This window comes from Engystomops pustulosus, chromosome 2 (genome assembly GCF_040894005.1).
Source record: "Engystomops pustulosus chromosome 2, aEngPut4.maternal, whole genome shotgun sequence".
Lineage (NCBI taxonomy): Eukaryota > Metazoa > Chordata > Amphibia > Anura > Leptodactylidae > Engystomops > Engystomops pustulosus.
Window position 1 is genome coordinate 209,525,798 of NC_092412.1, and position 12,892 is coordinate 209,538,689.

Here is a 12,892-nt window from a genome sequence, read left to right on the forward strand (position 1 = left end):
TTTACTTCAAAACTTCAGCTTATACATTCTTTGTTCAAAGCATTTATCTGTCCCGAGATCAGTAGTTACATGGTAGTTTGTACTTATCCTATTCAGCTTGAATAAATATTAGTACCTTGGATCGTAGGAGTCTGTTTTCGTTCAAATGCATTATTTACAATTTTTTCTCCAACGGGATATGATCATTGCATAATGAACTAGGACTCACACTTTACTTGATCCTTAGGGCAGAGACACAAACTCCTTAGATATTATTTATGAAAAAACCTATATAAATTTGTTGTCCCCGTAATCGTACCGACCCAAAGAATGAAGTAGACATGTTATTTGGGGTGTACAGTGAAATCCGTTAGATCCAAGCCCACAAGAAAACGGCACAAATGCGTTTTTTTACCAATTTCACTGCATTTGGAATTTTTTTCCTGCTTCCCAGTACACGCCATGGAATAATAAATATCATCACTATGAAGTGCAATTTGTTACGCAGAAAACAAGCCATCACACAGCTCTGTACATGTAAAAATAAAAAAGTTATAGATTTTTGATCATGGGGAGTGAAAAATGAAAATGAAAAAACCAAAAGGGCGAGGTCCTGAAAGGGTTACTAATCAAGGCCTCCAGTGGAAACGCAACGTCTCGGTACGTGCACATCTCTTTGCGTTTCAGTTGCGTTTAAAAATCCATTTGAAAGGCAATGGATAAACGCAGCCTGAAGAATCCTGAGGTAAAAAGATGAATGATTCTGCCCCTTCAGTGACTGGAGCTCCACAATGTCCTCCCTCCCTGTGTCACTGTAATAATAGGGCTCTGTATTGCTGTCTCTTATGACGGTACTTATTGGGCACTGCCCCTGATTCGGTATTTGTGCTCCTGCACTAGTGTGACTGGCAATGTGTAGGACGGTCTGGTGATGTAACGTGCACTGCGTATAGGAGCGCTATGACTTTTTGCCCTTAGCGAAGATGTCCGCCGCGGCCGTACGTCATGACGTAGGGAGGTGTGTTACTGACGTCAAGGTCGCGCCAGGCAGTGTGGGCCAGGCCGCTGGAAGGTTACAGGCGGCCGCTCAGCTCTTGAGGTCGTCCGTGTCAGCAGACTGTTATCTCGCCTCGGACAGTGACCCGGATCCTCTTCTGACCGGCCGCCCATGCAAAAGATGCTGTCCCTCCTGTCCCGTGTGCTGCAGGGCTCGGCCCAGAAACCTGTCACTGTAAGTACAGCAGAGGACAGAGGGGTGAGGCGGCGGGGCACCGCCAGGGGGCGTCACATGACCGGGGTACAATGTCATGTACCGACAATGCTGCGATCTCTATAGCAACCAGGCAGAGGCCGCACAGGACTGACAGGCGCTCAGTATAGAGCAGTGTTCACACCTGCAGTTCCTGAGCCTATAACCAGGAGAGGATCTATGAAGGACAGACAGGACATATCTCGTTTTTTTGCTTTATAAACTGCACCAAAAAACCCTACACATGTGAATCTGGTCTTATATGAGGGGTGTCCCATTATTCTGCAGCCACATGTGGACATGACACTTGTACGTCTCTATTCCCTGGCGCTTCTATAGCGGTGATGGCGCAGTACACAGATAATCACACCTGTCCTGGCTGAGGGTCAGTGCCCCCCTGCAGCTAGCTGTACTGTGGGGGGCGCAGTGCTGGACCATACACGGCACCAGCCACTATAGTGTACAGCGCTCTGGTATACTCAGCCGTATAAACCATGAAGAAGTTGTAGACATCTTTTCTGATATTGGTAAATTGTGCAGCCCCCTGGGAAACAACACACATTGCGTCTTCTGCTCCTTTACAATAATACAACCTTTGTTACCTTGGAGGACTCTGAGGTCAGCAATGGCTCCCTGTCACTTCTTCTCTGGTGTCCTCTCTAGATGACAATATTAGGTTTAGCTCTCACACCTTGTCTGAATATGCACCAAGTCCCATTACTAGTGTGCACCCATTTTCTGGTAAACCATAATCCCCCTATTCTCTGATCCGGTGTCATCATTATATGATTGGGGCTGTTGGGGATCAGTGAGTTCTGGGGGTATAAAAATAACAAACAGGTTGCACCCCCCTTTTTGCAGGGCTCTGGTTAAGCGCAGTGATTCCTAACACCAACCTCTGTCTCTGTATACTGAGGTGCAGTGGCTGTAGCGTGCCCCGATTCCAGACCAGCTCTTTTTTGACGACAGGAGTTATTTGGGGGATTTAAACTCTTTATAGTGTAACCTGCACTATTTTTCTGGTGCAGTATATCATAAATCATGTGAGCTGAAAAGGCAACGTCCCTGCCTCTCCCAGTCTTATTGAAAAGGGTTAAAAGAAATCTACCATCAAAATCAAGCTTGATAAACCAGGAACACTTACTCATAGATCCAGGCACTGAGACTGTGGTAATATTCTTATATTTGTTATCCACGGCATCCTTCCTTCTAAAAGCCACTTTTAAAATCATTCTAATGAGTCAGAAGGGCTCTGGGGGGCATTACCAAGGCCCTTGATAGCCTCACAGGCTGTAACACTATCTTGTCCTCCCATTTGTAGGTGAGGAAGTCTTGGCATGCAGTGGGAGGGGGAAGGGATCCTGTTCATTGTAATAGCCTATGAAGCTGCACCACTGAGGGGCTCTGGTAACGTCCCCAGGAACCTTTCTGACTCATTAGCATAAATGTAAAAAGAGCCCATGGATAACAGTTGTGGGCAGGCAAGACACAGTAAATTGGTTCCAGTGTTTGACTGCAGTCTGTTTCTCTGTTATACAAGAGCTGCGGCTGACAAACTGTGTCCACGATATTTACTGGCCCTAACTCTGTGTAGCTGATCTGACCTGCTGCGCTTAGTTGTGTCCGGTAAATGTGGAATGAGTTGTACAAGTGCTGCCCATCACTATGTGCGTTCTCCTTAGTAAGACTGTATTTCTTCTTTTTTATGTCTTGTCTATGTGGCTGTTGGCCAGGGGGCAGCTGGCGAGGTAAGGAACTTCTCAAGACCTCAGTGAATTCTCTTCTTAGGCTCCTTTCACATGTGTTTCTTTTTCCTCTTGGAAGCCTCTGTATGGAATAGTGCAGGATTTGTAGAATTCCATACAGTGCAGACACCGGAAACCCAATATATACCTGCCAAATAGTGAGGGTGGGGGCTGTAGATCTGTTACAGTATCTGTGCATTGGTAAACTTACACTGCAGACACAGTGTGAACAGAGCCTTGTAGTTGTGTGTGTTGGATGTCCTGCATTACACCAAGCTTATTTCCTTCATCTATTGACATCAATTTTTTTTTTTATTTAAACCAATTGCTGTAAACATTTTTTTTTTTTTTTTTTTTTTTTTTTTTTTAATTTGGTCATGGACAGGAATTCACAGCATTTTTGGACACTAAACCACTGATCCACATAGATCAGTAGGTTGTTAAGTGTCCCTGATTGACCGAAAGTCCCCTGAAGTAGGATATAAAATATCCTTCCTAGAATTCCCTCTTTTAAGTGAAAAATTTTACCTGTTTACCTATAAAAATACATAACCCAAAGTAATTTGTAAATGAGAAAAAAAACTGCTGAGGGTCACTTCAGACGCCTCCGTCTTGGGCTCCATAGTTGTCATATTATTAAAATAATTTTAACTTTTAAATTACATCCGACTCCTGAAGTGACACTGAAATCTTCCAAAAAAGTGACTCTGCTCTGCTCATTTGTATATGAACTTGGAGTAAGTTTTTACAAAAGAGGCAATTCTTAAACGAGATCTCCCATTGGGGACCTACTTTCTGTAGTATTTCCTGTGGTAGATTCCACCTCGATGCACCTTCCCCATACGGTTATCTTCTCCTTGTATGAAGCCCTTTGGTTAATAAACTTAATTTTATTAACATGCAAATTATCTGCAGAGGCTACTTGTGGCGTGGAGTAGCCTCTGTGAGCTCCGTGGCAAAGGCTACTACAACACGTCCCCAGTGGCCTCTGTAGATCCACCTACCTGCTCGACAAGCAGGGAATAGGTGAGGGGAACACATCAGGCTCCTTTATCTATAGACAGACAAGGTACTGGAACCAGGATCTGTGGCCGTGCCCAGCTAGATGTATAGGTACACAGGTCACACGTAGAGAATGAAGGTGGAAACTCTCCGGGAGGGTCTTTATGACTCTTTAAGTGTGGCTGAAAACCCAAACTCTGCTTATACTCAAGTAAAAAAAAATATATATAAACTCACCTTTCTGGCTTTTCCCGCTGCTAGCTATACACTGGGGCAGGTGGCTGCCTATATACTGGGGGGCTGTTCTGGCTATATACTATGGGGCAGGGACCGGCAGGCTATGTACTGGGGAGGCTGTGGCCAATGCATTTCCCACCCTCGGCTTATACTCGAGTCAATATGTTTTCCAAGGTTTTTGTGGTCAAATTAGGGTCCTCGGCTTATTCTTGGGTCGGCTTATACTCAAGTATATACGGTAACCCCGGTGAGTGCCACCTTTATTCTCTACGTATGACTTGTATACCTATGCATTTAGCTGAGATCCTGGTTCCCCTGCCTTGTGTGTCTATCGTATGAATGAGCCCAATGTGTTCCCCTGATTGATCGGCAGTCATCTCTTTCCTGCAGTGCACATGGCTGCTGTACCCCGTGCAATGGTTGCTGGCGGCAGGGGAGCTCTGCACTTGCGCAGTAGCTCCTGTTCCTCTGCCGGCTTTGTTGATGAAGGATACATGTGAGGAACCATTTGTCACTGGCAGAGGAGCTAGTGTGTGGGAGCAGATCCCCCTGCTTATGAGGGCCGGCCAGAAACCACTGTGCCTGAGCGGGTCCAGTGGCCACGTTCACAGCAGACAAAGACGAACAGGTCGGTGGATCAGCAGAGGCTGTGGCTGTCATGTAGTATTCACCCCCAAAAAACTCAGAGGCTACTCCACGACCCGAGTAGCCTCTGCAGATAATTTGCATATTAATAAAATAGTTTACTAACCAAAGGGCTTCTTACAAGGAGAAGATAAAAACTATTTGGTATATGAGGTGGAATCTACCACAGGAATTACATGAGAAAGTAGATCCCCCTGTGGGAGATTCCTCTTTCATACACTACAGGGGGCTGGTAGTTTAGTGGTGAACAGGCTTGTGACAGTCCCTGTAGTCTGTGGTGCACAAAGTCCCACAATCTATTATATGCAGATTATCACCAGACTTGGCTGCAGATTACAGTTTATACTCCATTCATGAACATGCACAGAAAACCTACCAGCCATGCCAGAGAAGGATGTGGTAATGGCTCCTGCCTCCCATTTATTTCATTCTATGCATTACAAAGGGTGAAAACATGCAAGAAACCTAACCCCGATCCCTGCTGCAGGGGGTAATGCTATGTTATTATTGGACTTGGTACCTGTAGAGGTAGGTAGATGGCGAGACCCATCTTGGATATCAGACTGCACAACAAGCAGGAGTAGCTTATAAGTAACGTGTATTTAGAAGTTTTTATACAAGCCCCCCCCCCCCCCCCCCTCGCTGCAGTGTGGAGATACATCTACTGTAATGGCTACTGCACCACCTCATATCCAATGTCACATGTCATGTTCTTCATCCTTATACCAATGTCCATCGTCCTGATTCATGTACACCGTTTCTTCTTGTCTTATTTAGGCTGCCCGTGTTATTGTGGCGTCACGCAGCTACGCAGACTTTGCATCTGAAGCAACGTTTGACATTAAGGTAAGAGTTTTATCATGGATGCCTGCACATCACAACTCTACCTAGTAGAAAAGTCTGTAGCCCGGTGCTACTTATGGGTCTACTAAACCCACTTTGGATCACTAGAAGCGGCCTTATTGTTTCTGGATCCTATACCATGTCATGTGTGGTTGTGTTACAGCTTACATAGTGATGTGATGTAAGATGTAACTTATGTCTCTTATAGCACCACTTACCTGTGATTTCAGACTGAAGTCATATACAGAGGGGTTTTTCTGCCATTATACAGACTGTGTGCTTGAGGCCTTGTAAAAGGGAATTTAAGTATTGCTTAATAAATCTTTATATTGCTGTCATATTCCCCACTACTTTACATATCTTGTACATGACAAAATCAGATATTATGGAGCATACCCTGGCTAAATAAGTTGGCATCAATTGGGCACATTTACTTACCCGGCCGAGTCGCGATCACCGATCCGCACTCTCTGACGATGATGCACTGTGCCGCGATACACGTAGATACTGCGCCGATATCTTGCATGTGTCGCTCCCCGCTCAGGTCAGCCAGAGTTCACCTTCTTCTGTAAGTGCTTGGCTTGCGACACAAATTTAATGTTAAATCTCGCGAATAGTCAGAATCGGTCGGATCGTCCGACGGCCCACCCCTCGATTTGTGTCACTCAAAAGCCGGTGCAATTGCGACACAATCCCCGGCGTGATCCCCAAAAAGTCAGGAATCCCGACAAAAATGCGTCCGGGGGACCCTTAGTAAATAAGCCCCAATTTGTTTGCACAACCACTTGTAACACATGCTTGTAAGAAGTTCTCCCCAAATACAGATGTGTTCCCTAATACTCATATTCTTTTAATCAGAAATGCGACGTTCACAAACTGGAGGAGGCCCCACCGACCACGGCTGTGCTGACCCGCGAGCAGGGACTGCAGTACTACAGGACTATGCAGATCATCCGCCGCATGGAACTGAAGTCAGATCAGCTCTACAAGCAGAAGATCATCCGGGGCTTCTGTCATCTGTATGATGGGCAGGTAAGTGCCGACACACTGTGCTGACCCCTGACACAGGATGCTCTTTTATTGAGGATCAGGCAGAATCCAATGTTAGAAGTAAGGGTGAGAAAAGTGTAAGCCGACTAATGCATAAGAGGAGTGCAGCCGTCTCCCCCAGGGAGTGGTACAGAAGCTGCATACCATGCATTATCTTGGTGACTCCTCTAGTAGAAAATGTATTTAAATGAAATTTCATTTCTTTTTCTATACTTGTACAGGAAGCCTGTTGTGTTGGCCTGGAGTCCGCTATAAATCCCACAGATCACCTGATCACGGCGTACCGAGCACATGGATACACCTATACCCGCGGGGTCTCTGTAAAGGAAATTCTGGCAGAGCTTACAGGTACTTGTTTTACAGCTTTCACATGTGACATGTCATGTATAGCTTATTCTATGACTTGTTCCAGATGAAAACCTTAAAGGGTGCCTGTCAGCAGAAATTAGGTTTCTTTCATGGCCCAGTGTGGTGGCGTCCAGAATATTAACTTTATAGTCAAGGAGGTGGAGAGTTCAGCAATGTAGTCAAGGTCTTCTCACCTCAGAATGTCCTCCCCGCTGTCATTGATGGTTCTGCATCCATCCTCATAACCAGCTCTCCTGAAGTCTGGCTAATGATCTCACAATCACAACAGAGGGAATATTCTGAGGCGGGGAGAGCTTGGCTTCCATGCTAAACTCTCCACCTCCATGACTTTATACAACCAATTTTATATCTCACTTCAAAGTTGTTTTTCTGTATGATGCCACCACTTTGGGCCACACAAGAAACATCAACTTTAAGGTGTTAAACTGTTTGACAATTTAATGATAGTGGTTTATTAGGGAAATTTCTGCTGATGGGTTCCTTTTAAGTAATTGCTAATGCTAGTATTAAGGTAAAACCCACTTTAAGACCATAACTTAGGGGCAAGGGTCTCACACTGAGGGGAGTTTTAGATCCTCCTATGTGCTACGTCCTGATTTTCAGTTTACATAAGGAAAACTTTGCCTCAGTGTGACCTTTAAAGGCAGCTCCCTCTACATCTGTGTGTGACTTACAAGGAGCCTAATGACATGATGTGGCATAATGGCTAAATCAGTGCATCTGTTGTAGAAGTTACAGGCTTCCTAAATGTGGACATCGCTATTTCGATGTTTCGCATCTCACCAGCACAGTGTAGGACTGATTTAGCTCGGTAAGAGGCCATAGATGCAGGGAAGGAGAAGGAATACAGATTTGAGAATGTCACCTCAGCTGTGACCATGAGTGAAGTATTCCCATCATTTTTTACATCCTACCACACACTTATACAGTAATACTCTATTTTCTGATTTGACACTGATATTTACTGCTTCACCTGGCAGTGTTGACATGGATCTCATTAAATGGTGACATGTGATGTGATGTAACCCTCCACTTAGTGACATCACTGGCTGTCCCCTGATGGGCTGCCATTACTACGTTAAGGCTTCATTAGCTATTACCTCAGAAATATGAGTGAGTTTTGTTTAATTTTAATTTTTTTAACCAAATTTCTATCTGATAATATCTTTCTGCTAATAGTCAGATTATTATATTTTACTCAGTCATGTTTTGTTGGCTTTTTATTTTTACAATAGGAAGAAAAGGTGGTTGTGCCAAAGGTAAAGGCGGCTCTATGCACATGTATGCCAAGAACTTCTATGGAGGCAATGGGATCGTGGGAGCTCAGGTATGTGAGGGTTTCCTTTATGATACATGGAGGCCGTGTCCCAGATTCTGTCAAAAAACACAATTGTTCTGTACGCAGGTGTTTTCACCCGCCACAATGCTATAACAGAGACCCAAAGGATCCCATTATGGTCAGTGGTGTCCAATACGACCTAATTGTGTCTTATGAGGGATCCAGCATTTCAGTTTTTGAGTAGAGGTGAATGATGACATTTAAAGTCCAGTCCTTCCTATGCTGTAAGACCTCCATGTCATAACCAAGCAATGAGGTCCTAAAGCTGTATGCAAATGACCTGTGAAATGTCCAATGAAGCATTAGCATATTCAAGCTGTCCACTCTATTCATGAGTGGGACTCACAGCCACACCCCCAGTGCATGACTGACAGCCTGTATAATGATGTGAGGCTGTATAATGATGTGCTTCCTGGTGCTGGTGGCCACAACCCCTGAAGCCTGTGTGTGCTACAGCAGCTCCAGGCAGCCATGTTACAGCAGAACATGTCAGATTCATGTGTAGCTGATGTCTGTGTCTCTCACCTGTATATTAGGAGGATGCAGCATGTCATCAGATGCAGCACAGACACTAGCCATGCTTTACTATACATTACACACAGACATGAGCAGGGGGAGGAAAGGGGAGGGGTAACAGGGGTGACATCACTGCCTCTGACCATGTGACCAGCCTCATTTACATGATAAAAAATAGATGATTTTACAATGAATAATGTATGAAATGACTAGATAAAGGCTGGGATGGGATCCTTGTGAGCTGCTCCAACAGGTAGAGGTGACAGGACTAGTGGCAGAGACCTGATGACAGGTGTCCTTTAAGCTCCCAGTGCACAGATCAGACCATCTCCATTGAGCAGGCATGTACAATGTGATAGCTGTTTATTCTGTGGAGAAGTAATTCGGATGCATATCCTGCAGGTTCCTCTCGGAGCGGGCATTGCTTTGGCCTGTAAGTACTTTGGAAAAAATGAGATCTGTTTGTCCTTGTACGGTGACGGAGCTGCTAATCAGGTAAGGCGTGTGATGTCATTTATGTAGTAAAATCTCCTTTTCTTTATTATCTGAACTGTCTGATGCACAATTATAGCAACATATTTCTACAATTTACCTCAGTATTTTAAACATTCCCTTTTATTCTGAATTTCCAGGGTCAGATTTTTGAGACCTACAACATGGCCGCCTTATGGAAACTTCCTTGTATCTTCATTTGTGAAAACAACCGATACGGCATGGGCACCTCTGTGGAGAGAGCAGCAGCCAGCACCGACTACTACAAACGTGGGGACTACATCCCAGGCCTCAGGGTGAGTTTTCGGATAAGGATAATATGGAGATGGGGGATTTTCATCATGGTTTTATGACAGCTGCTCTAGATTCACACCTTATACCCTGTTCACTTGTTATGACATTGTGGTTATCTTTATATGTGGAGGTTTATGATTTTTATGTGATGTATGCACAAGGAAAGATCAATTGATGCACTGTACACCACAATTGGTCAAGCCCCATTTTTTTTTTCTTCCTATATTCCTCTAATATTACACTGGGTTATTCCCAGCCAGGGGCCAGACACAGCAGCTCTCCTGCTACACATCTCCACTTCCTTCAGCTAGTTAGTACGAATGCACACTTTCAGAAATCTCTCTATGTATTCTCTTTTTATCATACACAAGGAAACAAATTCAGAATTTTTTTTTTTTTGTCTTCTATTTTACATTTATTTTACTTTTTTAAGTCCCATTAACAGATCACTATGACATAGTTATATAAAGTTCTTGTGCATTGGCATATTTCTTTGTGTTGAAGGGATTTTCCAGCATATTAAAAATAGTTTATAAACCTCTCTGCTTCACTTACTGGTAATTTTTAGCCTCTGCCAGTCATTGTTACTCCAAGCATATCCTTAGCGTCTCAAAGACACCTAGACAGGGAGTGTAGTTGGGGCCTGGCACAGAGCAGCGTTGGATCAGGTAGAACTGCAAACCTGCGTATCCTTTCTTTAACTATTTTAGTACAACGTAAAATCTATTCAAAACTATAACACAAATGTAGCACTAAGGGCACTACACATTGCGATCTGGGTCCATTCTGGGTCCTGATCTCATAACTTGTGGTCCTAAACAATATGTGGAACATTCATTAATCTTGCTTTGGTTATACTTGGCGGATAGCGGGTTTCTTCAGTCTAGGTTATTAGATCGCCAAGCCCGGATCCAGGGGTGAATAGGGCACCATTCAGGGCCCTGAAATGGTCTCCTGAAATTCCTTTTTTTTTTTTATTTAATTTTTGTGAGGGCTTTTTTTCACTGTAAATTGTTTGTCCCAGGTTGATGGCATGGATGTTCTGTGTGTCCGAGAAGCCACCAAGTTCGCTGCTGATCACTGCAGATCTGGGAAGGTAAGAGGAGCTGCCTTCTCCATGTATGAAGTTACAAGTACATATTTTAAGATTTGTCTCTGACTTTGCCTGAATACACCTTGTTTTTCAGGGGCCTATTCTGATGGAGCTTCAGACTTACCGCTACCATGGACATAGTATGAGTGATCCTGGTGTTAGGTAAGTAAATTTGTTCATACTTGGGTACTCATAGAGCCCTGTGTTTGGCATACATACCGGGGGAAGTTCCTAGTGTGTGTTCAATGTGTATCAGGGAAACTATACAATTAAAAAGGGCAGCAGACCAGTTTTAAAACGGTAAAAAAATGTTATATTTCTTATATTACTGGATATAATTCTGTTGGAGTCTATTAGAGCTAGCATCAATTTTTGGGTCCTGGCGAAATTAGTTTAATATTTATGTTCCAGCAGAAAATGTCCAGAATATGAATCTGACTACCTGCTGTATTCAGCATTGCTGCAGTTCCTCTCCTGGACTCCAGGGGAGATGTACAATTGTAGAATAAAAGACAATAAATGTTGCATAGTGTAAAAAAAAAAACATTTCTTTGGTAGGTCACCAAATATAATAATAGAGGGCCTTTATACCACCACATCCGCAAGAAGTGGTTACTCAATAAGGGTACATTCAGACGATTGGCTAGGCGAGCACACGTCAGGGCACCAATCACTGCTCACCTCTCCATAGAGCAGCGCAGGGTCGGGACCATAACACACAAAATATTATTATCTATTTCTCTGGACAGGTGCGGTGAGACAACCTGTACTCACCACACCGTAACCAGGCGTCAATGGTGTTAATAAGCCCTAAGATGTTACTTTTGATACCTTTTCTAGCCAGGGCATTAGGGGGTTAATTGGATGCCAGCAACAAAACTATTAACCATCCTTCTTGTAATGGAGACAATCCTCTCTATAAATGCTTTAGTATGCTTTGGGAATTTATTGCCATGTTAATAATATAAAGTATCTGTGTTATTTCCAGCTACCGAACAAGAGAAGAAATCCAGGAGGTGAGGAGTAAAAGTGACCCCATCACCCTGCTGAAGGACAGGATGCTCAACAACAACCTGTCCAGTGTGGAGGAACTCAAGGTATAGTCGGGGTTTGCAGATATGTGAGGGTTTTTTTAGGGTCTTTAATTCTGGAAAACTTATAACATACTCCTATTTATTGTAGGAAATCGATGTTGAAGTGCGAAAGGAAATTGAGGAAGCCGCCCAGTTTGCCACCACTGACCCAGAACCCCCTCTGGAGGAACTAGGATATCACATTTATCACAATGAACCTACATTTGAAGTACGAGGTGCAAACCCCTGGATCAAGTACAAGTCTGTCAGCTAAACCTTCCACTTAGTCATACAGGGTAACCAAGTCTCCTCTAGTCTGTTACTCAATAATATGGGAATTGTTCTGCCTTTCATTTAGCCCTTTCCAACTTTAATGGGGAAATCATCAGATGTCTATTGCAGACTATTTTAACATATACAATGGGGACACTTGTAAGTGTATGAATCTATTAAATGGAGTCTGCCAGTTGCCTTATGGTCTTCCCACGGGTTAGGATGGTATTATGTTATGTTCCCATCACTTTCTTGTTATTTATAGAAGGCTCCAGTTTTTAAGTTTATCCCAAAAGCTTATCATGTGTCTTACCCATATGCATATTTTTTGCAGTCATTAAAATTGGCCTTGATGTAAATGGCGTTTCTCTTATTTCAATACATCTTCTAGTGTAAAGCAGTTTGTAGAGAAATTCTCAGATTTTCCAAAATAGCTTTACTATTTCTATCCATTGTACAGTTTGAGAGATTCCCATTTTATTCTGTATCAAGGAGCACAGCTCCCTGCCTGGAACACTACCCTGCCCAATAGACAAGCTGAAGATCTATCTTGTGAGACTTATAGGGTGACCATGGCAGAAGACGGAAGTGGTTTAAGCAGGAATAGCAGTGTTCTGGTTGCAGGCAACAGCACTGTGGTGCACCAATTAGCATATGGATGAAACTGAGGATATCCTGGTAATGGACAGAAAT

The 12,892-nt window shown here is 43.6% G+C and overlaps 1 protein-coding gene and 1 long non-coding RNA gene across 3 annotated transcripts; one reads left to right on the plus strand and one right to left on the minus strand.

The window, feature by feature from the left end:
* The first annotated feature begins 1,002 nt into the window (after positions 1-1,002).
* On the plus strand, positions 1,003-12,558 carry PDHA1 (pyruvate dehydrogenase E1 subunit alpha 1). Of its 2 annotated transcripts, XM_072137953.1 has the most exons (12): positions 1,003-1,210; positions 2,962-2,976; positions 5,635-5,703; positions 6,559-6,732; positions 6,972-7,098; positions 8,355-8,446; positions 9,377-9,469; positions 9,607-9,762; positions 10,785-10,856; positions 10,948-11,015; positions 11,842-11,950; positions 12,036-12,558. In XM_072137953.1, exons 1-12 carry the CDS (start codon positions 1,148-1,150, stop codon positions 12,198-12,200), a joined length of 1,203 nt encoding a protein of 400 aa, XP_071994054.1. In that variant the 5' UTR covers positions 1,003-1,147; the 3' UTR covers positions 12,201-12,558. The 2 variants fall into 2 exon arrangements, with proteins under 2 accessions (XP_071994054.1, XP_071994055.1); XM_072137954.1 differs by lacking the exon at positions 2,962-2,976 and having other exon boundaries at positions 1,004-1,210.
* LOC140119184 (uncharacterized) lies at positions 2,402-7,344 on the minus strand. The gene is made up of 3 exons (XR_011853346.1): positions 7,293-7,344; positions 5,919-5,987; positions 2,402-3,121 (listed from the first exon to the last, which is right to left on the minus strand). It is a non-coding gene; the product is annotated as an uncharacterized lncRNA (long non-coding RNA).
* Positions 12,559-12,892: the final 334 nt, after the last annotated feature.

What these genes read in the sequence shown, in the direction of transcription:
- PDHA1 (XM_072137953.1), top strand. Translation starts at nt 1,148, where the DNA reads ATGCAAAAGATGCTGTCCCTCCTGTCCCGTGTGCTGCAGGGCTCGGCC. An exon ending in AAGCAACGTTTGACATTAAG is followed by an intron (nt 5,704 to 6,558) that starts GTAAGAGTTTTA and finishes TCTTTTAATCAG; the next exon opens with AAATGCGACGTTCACAAACT. An exon ending in ATCACTGCAGATCTGGGAAG is followed by an intron (nt 10,857 to 10,947) that starts GTAAGAGGAGCT and finishes CTTGTTTTTCAG; the next exon opens with GGGCCTATTCTGATGGAGCT.